This window comes from Puma concolor, chromosome B3 (assembly GCF_028749965.1).
Source record: "Puma concolor isolate L17-30 chromosome B3, mPumCon1.1.hap2, whole genome shotgun sequence".
NCBI classification, from domain to species: Eukaryota; Metazoa; Chordata; class Mammalia; order Carnivora; family Felidae; genus Puma; species Puma concolor.
The window spans coordinates 4565527-4582926 of NC_141672.1; the positions used below are offsets into that span (position 1 = coordinate 4565527).

Sequence of the window (17400 nt, forward strand, 5' to 3'; positions counted from 1 at the left end):
CTTGAACTTTTTAGGGTATGCGAATTCACCGTATTAATTGCAAACTCCAGGTTACTTAACAGAAGGTAACCATCACACCCACTGGGACTACTAATCAGTTTGGGATCCTGTTGATTTATTTGTTTACTTGACTGCCCCACCCCGCAGGGGACTGTAAACTCGGAAAGCTGGAACAGTGCTGGCTTCAGGTTCTGAGTTAGGGACCTGCTTGGCATGTGGTGGTGGGGAACTGATAAATATTCGTAAGATAAATGAAGAAATGAACCCTGGGCACAAAGCTGCCATATACAAGAGGCCACAGGGACAGATGAATGTCGTTAAGGCACTGGGAAAAAGCACACGCGTAATCCTGTGGCAAAAGGTTCGCAAACTGCCAACATTTGTATTTAAAGAAATTTTTTTTAACGTTTATTTTTTTAATTTTGAGAGAGAGACAGAGCATCAGAGGGGGAGGAGCAGAGAGAGAGGGAGACACAGAACCCGACGCAGGCTCCAGGCTCTGAGCTGTCAGCACAGAGCCCGAAGCGGGGCTCGAACCCACAAACTGTGATATCATGACCTGAGCCAAAGTCGGACGCTTCACTGACTGAGCCACCCAGGCGCCCCCCAAATTTCTATTTTAAAATAAGTTTGTTTTTTAAAAAACGATGACAAACAAAACAAAACAGCTGCCTGCATTTGGATTCTGGCCCGACCACATGTGGGTCTTGTGACCTTGGAAGGTCATTTTCCCTTCTGTGTGGAAGACCCCTCTTCCCTAAATGGGAATGGGGGGGGAGGGGGAGAGGGGCACCCAGAGAGGGGAAGCAGCCCTCGGCACCACCCCCTCCTGGTGGCTACCTCTCCCCAGCATCCTCCTGCCAGCCCCTGGCCCAGCATCCGTCCTGCACCAGGGCCCCTGCGTGGGTCTCCCACAAAACTGGTGGCTCTGGGGTGGGGCCGTGCCTTTCTGTCTCGTTTCCTGACCCTCAGCACGGGTTACACACAAGAGACCGGCTGATCGGATGTTTAAGGGGTGGAGAATCTGAAAACCAGCAGAAGTAAAACAAATCTTGCTAAGCAGCACACGAACATGCTTGCCCTAAAAACTAGGAGTCAACAAAGTGTTCTTCAAGTTTTGAAATTAGAAGTCATTCCACTGTTTGAATTAAAAGTTAGTTTTAGGTCCCTAAAGGTTATCCCTTCTTAAAAACTCAGGTCTCTTAATACACTCCACTACCTTTTCCTCCCACAATCAGAAAATAACCGACCAGCTATTTGACCAACAGCAAAAAATCCAACCTGACTATAATAAAGTCTAGGAATAATAATAATAATAATAATAATAATAATAATAATAATAATAATAAAAAGAAATCAGTGTGGTATAATACGTAAAATCAAATGATTCCATTTCAGAGTTATCTCAGTACAGAAAATGACTAGGATATTAAGTATTAAGTATCTAATAAAATCAGGAAAAGCTCACAAACCAAAAAAAATCTGTTATTTGTATCTTAAAACTATAAAAAACGTCTTTTAGATGCAATAAAATTATCTTACTGCTAATGAGTCAGTATTTAAAGGACTAACTTAAATCTAAACACAACTACATTTTGTTTTTACCCGTTTGGTTCCTGTATTAAAGTGTCTAAATGCTGTCTGTGGTCAACACTGGCTCTTTTCTGGGCACACGCTGTAAAACAATGAATGTGTAGCCCAACCTACAGGTTGGGCGCTGTGGGTACGAATTTTCACCGGCTTTACTAAAGAGGGTTTGGAGAGAAAAGCAACACCCATTTTATTCCAACCGATTGAGTGTTCGTGCGGTTTATCTGCCCTGGATACACCCTAGGATCTGAAAAATCTTGTCCGGCATTTTAGTCATACGGACTATTAGTCACCTAGAAATATTGCCCCCACCCTTTCTTGACACGGGTCCCTGGAGGAGACTGTGACAGTTACAACTGTTTTGTTAGGGCGTAGCTGTGACAATATACATTTTAATTTAAAGTGTTCTGGTAAAGCTTAACATCCATTTTCTGTTCTCTCAATTATGAACAAAAAAACTTATATAACAAATGTTTTAAAATGCCAACTAAGAGTAAGTATACTGCTACCCTGATGCTTCTATTTTAATGAAATTATTATTAATTACCATGGTAATGGTGTTTTTCAGCTAAACTCGGCCCCCCAGTTTTGTGTAAACCACAAGCAGCACACTGTAATTATTAAAAGTGAGATCTCAGTACACACGGAAAACTTGTTGCCATTTTAAATCTTAAAGCCAAATGTCAACACAGAGCCTGTTGAAATGCAAAATATTTCCTACTGTCCCACGGACCCGCTAACATCTCAGGAATTATGACCCCACAATAGATCTCGGCATCTCAAAGCACAACCGAGCGGGTTTCTCGCTGAGGCTTGCACTGCACCGCAAGAATGAACACAGCCCTTTCAAAGGAAGTTCTTTCTGCGATCGCTACTGCATATTTGCAGCTCGTGTTGATTTTAGCCGAGCCCCCCCCCCCCGCACCCCCCTCCCCACCCGCCGAACCCCCGAGAACCCCTCGCAGCGCCCGGCAACACCGAGGCAGCGGCAACTCCGCGGCCGGGCAAGTTGGCCCCGCGCTGCCGCCCGCCTCTCCTTCCCACCTCCACCCAATACCTTCCCCGGGCAGTGACTTCACATCCTTTGACATCAGCACGGCTCGGGGAGGGGGAGGGGAGGGCCAGCAGACGGCAGAAAAACCAGCTTCGAACTCTGCGTGCCAGGCCTCGGTCGAGACTCGGATTCCGGGAGTAGTTGGTCCGACGCCGAACGGAGCCGCGGTGACACAGCCGAGCCCCCCCCCCCCCCCCCGCCCCCCGCGGGGTCGGCGGCCGGACGCAGCGGCTCGGCCGGCGGGGACTTCCTGCTCCTCTGATCCGAGGCACAATAGCCATTTATTAACTAGCCCCGGAAGGTTCCGATTCGGCGAGACACACAATAACTTACCCCGAATGTGGAGCAGGGCCACGGGCTGGAAGGGCCCGTTGGAGTTCGCCGCGTCCACCACCATCCTGCTGCCCGCTTTATTACATGTCCACATCTAGACTCCAGCGGGAGAGGCAGTGTACTCCTTAAGGCAAGAAAGCAGCCTCCATTTTAGTTTAAAAAAAAAAGACAAACTGAAGCTCTGCAGCTGGAGGGAACTGGCCGCCCCGTGATGTCAGCGGGCTCGGCGCGCGCTGATTGGCCGGAAGCTGCAACTTAAAATGACACTAAAAAAAACTGCAATTGGAGAGAGCGCCCTGCTCGGCTGTCAGTGTGCGCGGACCGGCGCGGCTCCGGGCTCCCGCGGCCTCGCTCCGCGCGGACCTTCGGCCCCCGGGGCCGGGCTCCGAGGCCGCCAGCCCCACCGGCCCGGGGGGCCGACGTTCTGCGAGCGGGGAGGGCGAGCGAGCGGGCGGGCGGGCGGGGCGGGGGAGGGGGGCGCGGGAGCCCCGGTGCCCGCCGCCCCCGGGGGTCAGAGGTGCGCGGCCGCCTCTGCTCCCGGCTCCCCGCGCTCCGGCGCTCCCGGCTCCGGCCCACGGTTCCCGTGCCGGCACCCGGCTCCGTGATGTTCCAGCCAGGGGCTGGGCCAACATTATGCAACCCCCCCGTCGCCAGTGTGGGCTGGCGCTCAGCCTGTCCTACCAAGTTACGAGCCGAGCTGATCCCCGAACGCCCGCTTCTCTCCAGATCGAGCTCTCTTACTGGGAAAATTCAGTGAAAAAAATCATATGGACAAGGAAAGCCTCCTTAAATTGAACAGCTAGGAAGTGCTACAAATTAAGGGGGTTAAAAAGAGAAAGCCAGAAAATGAAATGCACTCTCCATTTATGTATGCTGAAGAGGTCAACACAGTAGGTACTTTTAAGTTTTTATTTAATTTTTTAAAGTTAATTTATTATTTTGAGAGAGAGCATGCAGGAGGATAAGTGTGGGAGAGGGGCAGAGAGAGAGAGAGAGAGAGAGAGAGAGAGACTCCTGAGCAGCCTCCACACGTGGGGCTTGAACTCACAAACCTGGAAATCATGACCTAAGCCAAAGTGGGATGCTCAATCGACTGAGCCACCCAGGCACCCCTTATATTTTTAGAGATTTAAGTTCAAAAATTTTAAACTAAAAAGGATATTTCACTTATTTTTATGGGACTAATTTCAGAGGCTATTATTTAGGTCTTAGTTTCTTGGCTTCAAAAAGAGTTAATGTAAAAAGCTGTTCCAAGGAGAAAGACATCGTCTCTGGAATATGAGGCGATTGAAGACATGACTCCCTAACAACAAGAAATATTACTACCAGCTCCAAGTAAAAACAAGCTATAAGAGAAACATCTGGCAGGGGTGCCTCAGTGGCTCAACCAAGAGTGTCCAGCTCTTGATTTCAACTCAGGTCATGATCTCATGGTTCGTGAATTTGAGCCCTGTGTCGGGTTCTGCGCTGGTGGCACGGAGCCTGCTTGGGGTTCTCTCTCTCTCTCTCTCTCTCTCTGCCTCCCTCCCCTGCTCATACTCTCTCTCTCTCTCTCTCAAAATAAATAAAAATAAACTTAAAAAAAAATCTCTGGCAGGTACGACTGAAAAAAAAACCTCCTCACTTCGTCACACACAACCAAGTCTGTCCAAACCACACCCATGTCCTCTCGCACAACTCCCTCCGCCCACCTGCCCCGCTTGCGAACAAGAACGCAAAAGCCCTTTGGTTCCTGAACATAACTCACAATAGTAAGAAACCCCCGAGACACAGGTGGGGTTAGCAGTTACATCTGTGGGCTGGCCCTCGATCCATTTCAACGAGTGAGTGAACAGCTATGATCCTCCAGGAGTGTTTAGTAAGGCCCCCTCACCAGCAAGAATGCAGTCTTTACAATGTGCGTCGACATCGATCACAAAACTAAGTAAGTAAAGGCGAATCAGATCCCACCCCTGCCTCCCTCCTCCCCGGAGCTGAAGGATGCTGCTGGCCTCCAGAGCTGGCCCTACGATTATTTATAACAAGCGACGGGTCCAGGCCTTCACGCCCTGTGCAGACAGCCGCACACCTGCCTGGTTCCTCTGCTGCTGAACAGCAGACACGCTTTAGCAAAAGCTGCCTGTGCTCTGAGTCAGGTTAATATGGAATTTAAATTCTGACTGCAGACCCTCTGGGTTGTCAGATCACCGGAGGGATGGCTCTCCTAGGATCACCACCACCTTCTCACCCAGGGAGCGATGCCGCATGAACTCAGACACGTGTGCAATTAGGAACGAGGTGTGCTTGGTAAAGGGGTCCAGAAGCAGATGCTTCCTGCGGATCTGCACTTTAAAACCAGACAGGGGGGGCGCCTGGGTGGCGCAGTCGGTTAAGCGTCCGACTTCAGCCAGGTCACGATCTCGCGGTCCATGAGTTCAAGCCCCGCGTCAGGCTCTGGGCTGATGGCTCAGAGCCTGGAGCCTGTTTCCGATTCTGTGTCTCCCTCTCTCTCTGCCCCTCCCCCGTTCATGCTCTGTCTCTCTCTGTCCCAAAAATAAATAAAAACGTTGAAGAAGAAAAAAAAAAAAATTAAAAAAAAAAAAAAAAACCAGACAGGGGCGCCTGGGGGTCTCGGTCAGTTAAGCGTCCGAATCGATCTCGGCTCAGGTCGTGATCTCATGGTTCGTGGGTCTGAGCCCTGCGTGGGGTTCTGCGCTGACAGCACGGAATCTGCTTGGGATTCTCTCTCCCTGCCCCTCCCCTGCACACGCACAGACCCTCAAAATAAATTTGAAAAATTAAAAAAAGGGAGCTAAATAATCTCCTTAATATGAGACGAGAAGGGGAAATGTGCCCGTCCCAAGACTGTGCTGATGAGCTGAAGTGAAGCAATAAGGGGGAAAGACTCCTAGAATCTTCACATAAAGTACACAGATGAGATGTCAATGAAGAAGGGAAGACATTTCCTTGATGTAGTTTTCCTAATGATCTCAGATCAAAGGATCTCAGTTCTGTTAGTGATTTCCCCCCATGTTCTTTTGAAGCCTGGTACACATGAAGTAATTCCTTAAAGAACGCCAGGACTGTGATCTGGAAATCACCAAGGAAACACACCCTAAATACAAACAAGCAAACAAATGAGTAATACGGGGAGAGGAAAAAACACCTGAGTAAGTATCCAGAGGGCATGTCCTGGGCCGGAAGCCTAAATACTATACACATGCTGGTGTTAATTTTTCCCCAGCCTGATTTATAGGTTTAAAGCGATTCCAGTCAGCATTTGGTTGGGTCTCTATTTTTCTGACACATTTTTTCTTGACAAAGCGATTCTACAGTTGAAACATAAAAAGCAAGAGGATGAGATTACTTCTGAGGACGGCTAGTCTTACCCACTGTAAAGCTTGGGAATTAATGCTGGTGTGATGGGGGCCTAAGAGGTCAGCGAGGCGGAGGCAACAGCCCCCAAGGCAGTGAGCACAGACACCCCAGTGTATCCTGTGACAGAGATGAATCTCGAGTCAGCGGGAAGGGGCAGATTAGCTGCATGACGGGTTGGCTACGTGGGGATCAGTCCGTTTAAGTCTTCCCATAAATAAAATAAAATCTGAGGTCAGTTCAATAAGAAACAAACCCAAATCCTTCCCTCTCCGCAACCCCCACAGCTTTCAGAAAGGAAGTGAATATGAAAAGAAAAGGACATTTAGGGGCACCTGGGTGGCTCAGTTGGTTGAGTATCTGACTCTTGATTTCAGCTTAGGTCATGATCCCAGGGTCGTGGGATCGAGTCCCATGTCAGGCTCCATGCTGAATGTGGAGCCTGCTTAAGATTCTCTCTCTGCCCCTCCCCCGCACACACCCACTCTCTTGCTCAAAATAAAGAAAATACATTTTAAAAAGGACATTTAAAAACAACGGGCAAACCCTGAACGGATACCGTTCACATTAAAAAATTTACAAATTTCTGTATGTTCCCCTCAAAAAACCAGAGGAAATATAAATGCCATAAACACGGGGAGTTAATAATCAACTACAGTTAATTATAAAAAAAAAACAAACCAAAAAACCAGGGCCTCGATGCTGTAAAGAACCACAACTGATCAATAATTGTATGAAAAAGTATTTCCTTGCCTGTTAAATCAGGAATCATTTTAAAAAATGATAACTACTCAATACTGGTAGAGAGGCATGTTGTGACCCTGCCAACAAATCTATAAACTGTTTTGATCCTTTTGGAAAATAACCTGGCAATATGGATCAAGAGTCTTCAGGTAATTTTGCTCCTGGGAATCTATTCTAGAGATGGGTCTATTCCAGACATGTCGTAGCGGGGTGCGCATCACGTGTTAAAATTTTTAAAAAACCGCTAAAACGCACATGATGTGAAATTTACCGTCTTAACCACTTTCACTCCCGACGCTCAGCTCGTGTGGTTTTAAGCACATTTACACCGTTTTGCAGCCGTCGCCACCGTCCATCCACAGAGCTTCATCCTGCAAAACTGAAACTGTCCGCAGTAAACACTAACTCCCACCCCCACCCCCGGCACCCCCCGTCCTAGTCTCTGTGACTCTGACGACCCCAGGCACCTCCTCCAAGCGGGATCATGCACGTGTGTCCTTCTGTGACGGGCGTACTTCGCTCTGTAACGTCCTCGAGGTCCATCCACGTGGCGGCGGGCGTCAGCGCCTCCCCCCTTTGTACGGCTGGATGATATTCCGCTGCGTGACCGGACCGCGTGTTGTCCCGTCCATCCACGGGTGGACACGCTGGGCTGCCTCTGCAACGCGGGTGTGCAAGGATCTATCTTAAGTCCCTGCTTTCAGTTCCTTGGGGTGCACACCCAGAAGTGGGATTGCTGGAACTTATGGTGTTTCTGCATTTAACTTTCTGAGGAACCTCCATGCTTTTTCTCACAGCAGCGGCACCAAGCCTGTTACATTCCCACCCAAAGTGCACGAGGGCTCCAGTTTCTCCACATCCTCACCAGCACTTGTTATTTTCTGTTGTTTTTTTTTGTTCCTTTGACAGCAGCCACACTAACAGATGTGGAGTAGTATCTCACTGTGATTCTGATTAGCGTTTTCCTAACGATTAGTGATGCTGATCATGTTTTCACGTGTTTACTGACCATTTGTGTATCTTTTTCGGAGATCTGTCTATTCGAGTCCTTTTTCCGTTTTTAAATCAGGTTTTCTTGTTGTTGAGTTGGAGGAATTCTTTGTAAATTCTGGATATTAATCTGTTATCAGATAAACGATTTCCAATTTTTTTCCCATCCTGTGGGTTGCCTTTTCACTTTGTTGACTATTTTTTGAGGCACAGAAATTTTATTTTTTGCTTCATCAAACAATTTTAATCAAGTTAATGGTAAGCTGTAAAAGTGCAATTGCATGAAGAGCCCATATTATACATGTTTAAATTATTTTCCATGGTCTTTACTTGTCAGATGTTGAACGTGGGACCCACTCTCAAATCTTGTTTCTAGTGGTAGAATAAGGTACATTGTCTGGAGCGCCGCTCATATTGAACTTATGGTTTGTCCAAATGAATTTACAAGCAGTAGGTGGTTCTGTTGTTGGAGGATCATCAGTCACAGAGGGAGGCCAACAATGCCATTCAGGAGACACCTGTCCACATCCCGAAATGTGTTCTGGCCGTTCATTTCAGTAGTATACGTAACCCACTGGTGACGGCCAAAAAACGGACTGTTGTCCTCAGAGTATTTGTTTCCATATTTGTCTCCCCCCACTAATGTACCAACCCTCACATCGTTTGCCCTGAAGAAAATTCTAGATAGCCGTGGAGGCTGCCGTGGCCGCTGACCTGCTGCAGCCTGTGTTTCAGGACCCAAGAGAACTCCATCATGTCCTTTGGGCCCAGCCTCCCGGGTGCGATGCTCAAAATGCACTTGGCAGCATGGAACCGACCACAAAAAATTCCCCACTAAATTTTGATGTAGTCCAACTTAACTTTTATTTTTGTTGCCTGTGCTTCTGGCATCATTTAGAAAAAATCAGTAGCAAGTTCAAGGGCATGAAGCTTTTCCTCTATGTTTTTCTCTAATGGTTTATGGTCTTAGCTCTTCTATTTAGGTCTCTGATCCACTTTGAGTTACCTTTTGTGCATGGTGTGAGGTAAGGGTCTAACTTCACTCTTTGTATTTGGATATCCAGTTTATCTAGGGCCATTTGTTGGAAAGACTGTCCTTTCCCCACTCAATGGGGAAAACCATTCAACCATCTACGGGAGGGTTGGTTTCCAGGCTCTCTAGTCTCCTCGATATTGGTGAATATACCTGTCTTTATGCTGGCACCACACTGTTCTGGTTACTTTGCAGAAAGTTTTGAAATCAGGAAATTTAAGACCTCCAAGTGTGTTCTTCTTTCTCAAGACTGCTTTGGCCATTGGGGGTCCCTGCAGATTCCATGCAAATTTTAGAATGGATGTTCCTATTTCTGGAGAAAAATACGATTAGGATTTTGATAAGGATTGCACTGAATCTGTAGGTCTCCTTGGTCACTACTGACGTCCTAACAATGCTGCCTTCCAACCCATGAACACATGGGTCTTTCCATCTACTCGTGTTGTCATCAGTGCCTTTTGGCAACGTTTTGTTGTTTTCAGTGTACTAGTTTTTTATCTCCTTGGTTAATTCCTAGTAACTTTTTTTGAGAGCATCACATTTTTGTGATTCTAAAATACTAGAAACTACCTTAACGTCAAAGGGATTTTCCCACACAATGAAACATTAGACATCCATCAAAAATAGTTATAAATATGTAAAATGAAAATAATTGAATAGGGGAGTGTATAACTTTTCAGAAATAGTATGATCATAAAATGAAACACTCCCAAAATATGAACCAACACTGTTGAGTGTTACGACAGTGGGTGGCTTTTCTTTCTGAAGTGTATTTCTCTCAGCATTGATGAAATAAGCACATACTACTATGATAAAAGTTAAACATGATGGTTTTTTTTTTTTTAATTTTTTTTTTTCAACGTTTATTTATTTTTGGGACAGAGAGAGACAGAGCATGAACGGGGGAGGGGCAGAGAGAGAGGGAGACACAGAATCGGAAACAGGCTCCAGGCTCCGAGCCATCAGCCCAGAGCCTGACGCGGGGCTCGAACTCACGGACCGCGAGATCGTGACCTGGCTGAAGTCGGACGCTTAACCGACTGCGCCACCCAGGCGCCCCAACATGATGGTTTTTAAAAAGACGCATAGGTTAAGTTAGCCCAGGGGGAAACCCTTAATGAATGCTGCCAGTTGGCTTGTAGGCTAAGAACAGAGAATGGGCTGTGATGAGCACCCAGGAAATATGATCCCGAAGGTTTCTTCCTTGTGCTGTGTAAAGGAGCTCCTGTACGTAAAACACACAAACAAAAATTGGCCTAAATCAGGCAAGACAAACTGAACCGACAAACTAGAGGCTGTGGACTCCCTCCCGGTCTCAAAGAATGAGTCACGGACTAGTTAATTTTACCACCATCTCTGCCACTTCTGCACCGAATCTATATGCTCACTACAACTACCAGGGTTCAACCTGTCTCTGGAGCACCGTCCTCGCTGCGGAGACCAGCCCAGGAGAGGCTCCGAATGCAGCCACGCCCCTGGCACCGCGACCAAGTTGTCGCCACCCTGACTACCCCAGGATGGTTCTCATCTCACCCAGAAAAGGGGGTGTATGTGATCCTCTACCTCCTCGGGTGTCAGGAGGTGCCAATGTCACAGACGGAGTAGACTACGTGCTGGGCTCGGGAGGGACTGGCTCCAGCCATTCTGCCTGAAAGCCGTGCACACCGCAGCACTCCAAGATCATGGCCTTTACCAACAGTGCTTCGGAAAGATCCCCGGGCTGCAGGAGGACAGCGCAGCAGAGCCGAGCGGGGATCTCTGCGACACTGCCCACCCCTGCTCCAGAAGCCTTCCTACCCCCTCTCTGGGCCACAGGCTCCCTCCCCCTGGCAGCCCCTGGACGGTGCCTGGCAAACGGCAGGTGCATCAGCGAACACCCCAAATGACGGACGACTCAAGCAGTAACACCAATTCTGTTCTGATCCTATAAACCCCTTTCCTGCTCTTTGAACCTCTTCCCTGTAGTACATAACTAGGAGGGGCACACCATCTAGTCGCCCGGATGGTAACACTTCCCATCCCCCGGGTGCACAATCTGGATCTTCCGCTGCCCCCTCCTGCAGCACCTGTGAGCGATGGACCTGCCCTCCATGCCCCCCACGACGGCCTCCCTACTGGTCTCTAACCCTCCCTCCACCACCCAACCCCGCCCTCCCTGCTGCTACAGCCCCGGGGGGGGGGGGGCGGGGGGGGGAAGGGCCTGAGCTAATGCCCACGGAGGAAGGGCACCTTTCTGGGTGCACACAGCCCTCCTCCGTGCGCCCTCCCATCAGAGATGCCAGTGCAAACATCTTTGTGCGGTACAGAAATGAAGGTTAAAAAAAACAACAACAACCCGAATTACTCTTTTTATTCTCTGGTCCCTCTGTCGCTTTGTTTTGGTCTTTATTTAAAAACAAACTGCCTGTAAATACATCCCACTGATTTTATTTCTGCTTTAGCAATTCTGAATAAAACTTTCCAGTTTTCATTTCTAAATTTAGCTTAAGGTTTTATTTTTCATCTCCCAGGCAGTTTTGCAGGCAAATTAAATATGCTCATATTTTAGTCAAGAAGTTTTACAGTTTTCTTTCATTGAAAAGCAAGTTGTTTTTGAACCTCGAGAACGGCGGTGTCGCACGGCGTGGCCGTTGTGCTGGCCGGCACTAATTTTTTTTTTTTTTTAAACTGGAAGCTGTAGGAACGCAGATGATGTACGTTGCGTTGGGCAAGAGAGCTAACCTAAAACAGCTGGCTTCACTTAGAGTTTAAAATAGACTTTTTCCTTAGGCAGATCAAAGATACCTAGCATTCAGCTGTGTTCAAAGGTTGCCAGGGAACTTCTGCTTGCCAACAGCAAGGACAAAGGGGCAGGCGCCGGTCGCCCTGTCCATGGGAGCGAGTGCTGTGAGTGGACAGCGTGGACGGGCTGGTCCCCGGGCACGGCCAGCAGGGGGACGTGGAGGAGCCCAGGGAAAGCTCATCCCGAGCACTTGCTGTCACTGTTCCCACAGCTGGGCCGGGAACCTTTAGAGCCAGAACAGGTGCTCACAGAAGACAGGGCACCCACCCCGGGTGCCTCCAGCATGCACGATAGATTAAGGTGCTCTCACGTCAGCTCTTAAGAGCAAACCTCCTTGTACACGGAAGAGCCGGTGGGGAGTTGGGAGTGTGTGTGTGAGCCTGGACTGGTCTCCTCATGAGAGGGGATGTCACCGCAGCTCTCTGGAAACTGAAGAAGCGAGGAAGGAGCGGGCAGAGGGCTCGAAGGCCCTTCCGTTCCTTCCGTAAAGTGTGTCTCCTGTATCCTTGGCAGACGCTGGCCTGGGCAGCAGCACAGCTCTGCCCTTGGTGACACGCTGCACGAGAGGAACACGGGTGGACAGTGAAGTTAACACGTGCAGCGTGTTCTGCAACCCGAGTGTCCACCAGCGGACAGGTGGATGCACGAACTGTGGTCTAGCCGTTCGATGGAGCATATTCAGCCTTGAAAAGGAAGACTGAGCCTGGGTGGCTCGGTCGGGTAAGGGTCCGATGATTTCAGCTCAGGTCATGATCTCACGACGCCTGAGATCGAGCCCCACGTCGGGCTCTGCGCTGACGGCATGGAGCCTGCTTGGGATTCTCTCTCTCTCCCTCAAAATAAATAAACTTTAGAAAAAAACCCCAAGAGGGGCGCCTGGGTGGCTCAGTCGGTTAAGCGTCCGACTTCAGCTCAGGTCATGATCTCGCGGTCCGTGAGTTCGAGCCCCGCGTCCGGCTCTGGGCTGATGGCTCAGAGCCTGGAGCCTACTTCTGATTCTGTGTCTCCCTCTCTCTCTGCCCCTCCCCCGTTCATGCTCTGTCTCTGTCTGTCTCAAAAATAAATAAACGTTAAAAAAAAATTAAAAAAAAAAAAACCCAAGAAACAGAAGGAGAAACCCTGTCACAGGCTACAACGTGGATGACCCCTGAGGACACTAGGCTGAGAGAGAGAAGCCAGACCCAGCAGGACCAATTCTGTATGATTCACTTCCCGGGGGGATTGAAATCCTAGGGCCAGAAGTAGAAGGCAGTTGCGGGGCTGGGGGAGGTCCAGACGGGGATGAGGAGAGGGAGGTGTGGGCGCACAGCACCACGGGCATATTTAATGCCGCTGAAAGGGTCACTTGTGAGTGGTTAAAACGACAAATACCATGCTATGACTATTTTGCCACAATCAATAAAAAAAGAGAGAAGGCAGAGGCCTGGGCCAGGGTGGTTCAGGACACAACGGAGCAGGAAGACACGGTGGGGTGCAGTGGCTGCCTCTGGGGAAGGCAGAGACGGAGGAGAGCCAGCGTCTAGGGCCGCGAGGGACCAGACAGAGGATGGGAACACCCAGGGAATGGCGTGTGCGTGTGCGCACGTATGTGTGTGTGCGCGCGTTGGTCGTGAGCTGAGTGTGAGGTGCTGTGGGAAACCCGGGCGGGGAAGGCCTGAGCCAGACTAAGTGGGAGGTGACAGCTGGAAAAAGACTCCCAGGCTCTTCTCCGAGGGGGTGGCCAGACCACAGGGGGCAGGGGCCGGACTGACCCCGGCAGCGACAGCCAGGCCTGGCCCGAGGAGGGTGGACAGCGGGGTGTCTGAGAAGGGCCGGGCTGGCTGACGTGGCACCAGCTCTCGGTCACGCGCGAGGGTGGCCGTGGTGGCGTGTCTGCGGCCCAGCCGCTGACGGAATGTGGCCACGCGGGGCCTGAGTGCAAAAAGCGTGATGGATTGTGGGTCGGCTGGCTCCCTGAGGGCCAGGGCCGCCTTTGGTCATTGTCACTTCCCTGACCACCTCCCCGTGCTCCGGACAACCCAGACGGTCAGGAAATATTTGCTGTGAACTGGCATCTGCCTCGCCGCGCCTGGGCCATCTCCTCTGTTACTGTGGGCCACCAGGAGCAGACGCAGAAATCCAAGCACGTGGCAGGAGACAGGACTGATGGGGGCAGTTTCTCAACCCACCAGAATTAGGGCAGGCACTCTGGCACCTTCTCACTCTCCATGGTCGTGTTCTTTGACTAATGGCCACGAGGCAAGCTCCCTCTAAATACATGCACAGTTCATCTCTAGGCAGTAAAAGTGACCCGCCTGTACGGCAAAGTTTTCAGTTGTATCAGAAACTGAACTGCTTTGAATACGGCTGAAGTACTGAATTTTCACACAAGGAAGGCAAGAAATAGAAGCTTTTCACTGCAGTTCAAAAGCCAAGTTTTAAGAATTAACGTAAATTCTCCCAACGATAGCGTAACAACTTCTTTCACAAAAGGCCAAGCGCTTAGCAACTCAAAATTTCTGCCCCAAGGTCTCAATTGCGGTGAAGTCCCAGTTGCTTCTCTAGGACTTGACTACTTCTCCCAGGCTCTTACAAGCTGCTTGATCGATTTACTCCTCCCACACGGCAGTCAAAACATCTCCCTTCACTTGGCATCTGAACACTTTTACCTTCCAGACCAAAAATGGTCAAGGAAGGGACGAACTCAGGGAAATCTCTGAACGGAAAGGCCCGAAGTCTACATTCAGCCTCACTGTTAAATGAATAAAAACAGGAAATACTATTCTCCACGTAACAAATGACTCAAGATTTTAAACGACCCCAGTATTGAAAAGGTGCAATGGGACAGACATGTCATCTGCTCTGGGTAGAGCGTGTCTGGGGCCACAGCATCTGGGCGGTATCACATAGGCTTCGGTCCAATATCTCCTTTCTCTGCATCCAGCTTCAGAAAAGTTTCAAAGACGCGAACGATGAAAAATTTATATTACGGCGCAAAACCTGTAATGGCTGAAAACCTAGGATCACCACAGAGTAATAAACGGTTTTTAAAAAACCCCGCTTGGTATGCCTGGGCGCCTCGGTTGGCTGAGCGTCGGACTCTTGATTTCAGCTCAGGTCATGATCTCATAGTTCGTGTGATTGAGCCCCATGTCGGGCTCTGTGCTGACAGTGTGAGCCTGCTTAGGATTCTCTCTCTCTCTTCCTCTCTGCCCCTCCCCTGTGTGCGACCACTCTCTCTAAATAAAGAAACAATGAAAAAAAATCCTGCTTCTATTTCCATCAAAGTCAGGAACAAGACACACGTGCCCACTTGCACCACCACACGTAACGTCTTATGGGAATTTTCAGCCAACTCAAGAGGAAGATGCTGGAGGTATAAGAATTAGGAACAAAAAGGTAAGGTTATCTTTTTTTTTTTTTCCTTTTAGTAGGCTCTATGCCCAATGTAGGGCTTGAACTCACGACCCTGAGATCAAGGGCTGCATGCTGACTGAGCCAGCCAGGTGCCCCGCCCCAGAGGTGAGGTTATCTTCACATGCAGATCTAACCAGGTACCTGGAACATCCAAAAGAATCAGCTGAAAAACTACTGCAAACAGTAAGACAATTCAGCAAGAAAGCAGGATGTGAAAGCGAGACACAGAAATCAACAGCCTTCACGTAAATAATTAACAACTATTTAGAAGACACTCACAACAGCAACAATAACAGAATATCTAGGTACAAACCTAGTAAGAAAGGGGAACTTTAAAAAACCTAAAAGGAAATGAAAGTGGCCTTCACAGAGCACACTCTTACGTAAGAGGATGCAAACTTCCTAAAGATGCCATCCTTCCCGGACGTTTAAAAAAGGTGATGAGATCCCAATAAAAACACAACTGCTTTTTCTGCAATGAAATGAGCCAATTCAAAGTGCCTAGCGTTTGTAATAATATCAGTATTGTTGTTGTGAATGATTTTAATAGGAAAAAGCAATAATTACGTCAACAATGTTAGAAACCAAGATTTTCAGTGTAAAAGAGATAAAACTGAAAATTCAAGAAACGTGTGAAAATACCATGCTATTAGAGTTGAACTGAAAATGTCAATAAGAAAGCACGACTAAAATATACATGTATTTATATACCAACTCCCTCCGCTGACAGCACTTAAAAGCAACATCAGTCCAATAGCAACAATCACCCCCAGCAGCCAGATTTTGGTCTCTAAAACCAATCCCCACTGAAAGAAATCAGGACTGTCTGAAAATGGCCGATTCCAGGTCTGGGACAAGGAAGGTACAAAATGAGGCTGGGGGACATCTTACTGTCTCAGAAGTCAAGGAATCAAAAATAAATGCATCCATGTCAAAAAACACACACAGGAGTTAGCCCGAAGGATACCCAATGCTTAAACTTATGTATCTGCGCATCAGAAAGGATAACAATTTTAGTAGGGTTGAAGCACACTGAAATCAATGGGATCTCTACGTTCATAACGATATTCAAAAAAGAGAAAACCAGAAAAAAATCTTTAGGTTTTCACCGTTTGAGGGAAATCGGTAACTAAAAGGCAGAACATCAAGCCCGTCCTGATTTCCAGTAGGAACTATACGTCAAGGTAACCAAGTATCTCCAGTTGGTAGGAGACGGCTCTGCTTGAGGAAGAATGCCAGATTACGTGTTAAGTCTCTAGAGCCACTGCTGTCCTAAGGAAGCACGGTCGCATGGTGTATACAGCATTAGCATACGGTTGGTGGCAAACAGACGCTGGCAGGATGCCAAAACATACCTTGCAAATCACCATCAGTACTTCTGGACAGTGCAGATGCGGAGGGAAGTGTCATCATCTGACGGAGAGGTCAACCTGTCAGCACCCTAACACACTGTAAAATGTGGCATCACTTAGGACAGTCACCAGATCGGATGCGTATCTGGTACTAACTCCAGTATCTCCCGCGTTACGCGGCATTCCATCCAATAAAAGTCTCTATGTACAAGAACGACAGGGAGTAAGTGGAATATTTTACCGGACAACCAGCCTGACGGATTTAACAAGTCATAATAAATGAGTGCTGTGATTTACAACACTCCCACACCAGTGGTGACCCAGGTGTGTGGCAAAAGCAGCAAAGACCAGAAAAACCAAATTCCTATGGAAGAAGGCACTTTTGTCTTAGGTTTTAATTCATCTTAAATACTTGAGTATAATGACCAGCACACACTGGAAAATAGTCAGGTACTCAAGAAAGTAAGGCATCATGAACATCATGTGACAAGGACTTCAGATGACGTTATTACCTGACACAGACCACGAAGGAGCTATGCTTACCGCACCCACGGAAACGAAGAGGGTGACCCGAGATAGAACAGAAAGTATGAAAAAGTCATGCTGCAGGTTAGAAACATAACTCCCATAAACGAAGAAGTATATCTCAGGTTAAAAGCTGAACAAAGCGAGTTCAGCACATACTAGACAGACCTGAAGATTCTGAGCTACAGAAATGAGGCATGGTGTTTAAAGATTCTGGTAGCACTTTAGCAGGGCAACTTTAGGTCCA

General features: G+C 48.4%; 1 protein-coding gene and 1 pseudogene across 4 annotated transcripts in view; both read right to left on the reverse strand.

Annotated features, from left to right (window-relative positions):
• Positions 1 to 17400, reverse strand: part of PPP2R5C (protein phosphatase 2 regulatory subunit B'gamma) — a 130416-nt gene that overhangs the window by 96166 nt on the left and 16850 nt on the right. Inside the window, exon 1 of one of the 4 annotated variants that reach the window (XM_086708789.1) lies at positions 2978 to 3177. The exons of 2 other annotated variants lie outside the window; for them this stretch is intronic. In XM_086708789.1, coding sequence (XP_086564915.1) covers positions 2978 to 3071 — 94 coding nt within the window. In that variant the 5' untranslated portion in view covers positions 3072 to 3177. Of the gene's footprint in view, positions 1 to 2977; positions 3178 to 17400 lie in introns of those variants that run through there. One more of the 4 variants, XM_086708786.1, reaches the window with a different exon arrangement.
• Positions 7736 to 9928, reverse strand: LOC147579684 (NADH dehydrogenase [ubiquinone] 1 alpha subcomplex subunit 12 pseudogene; annotated as a pseudogene).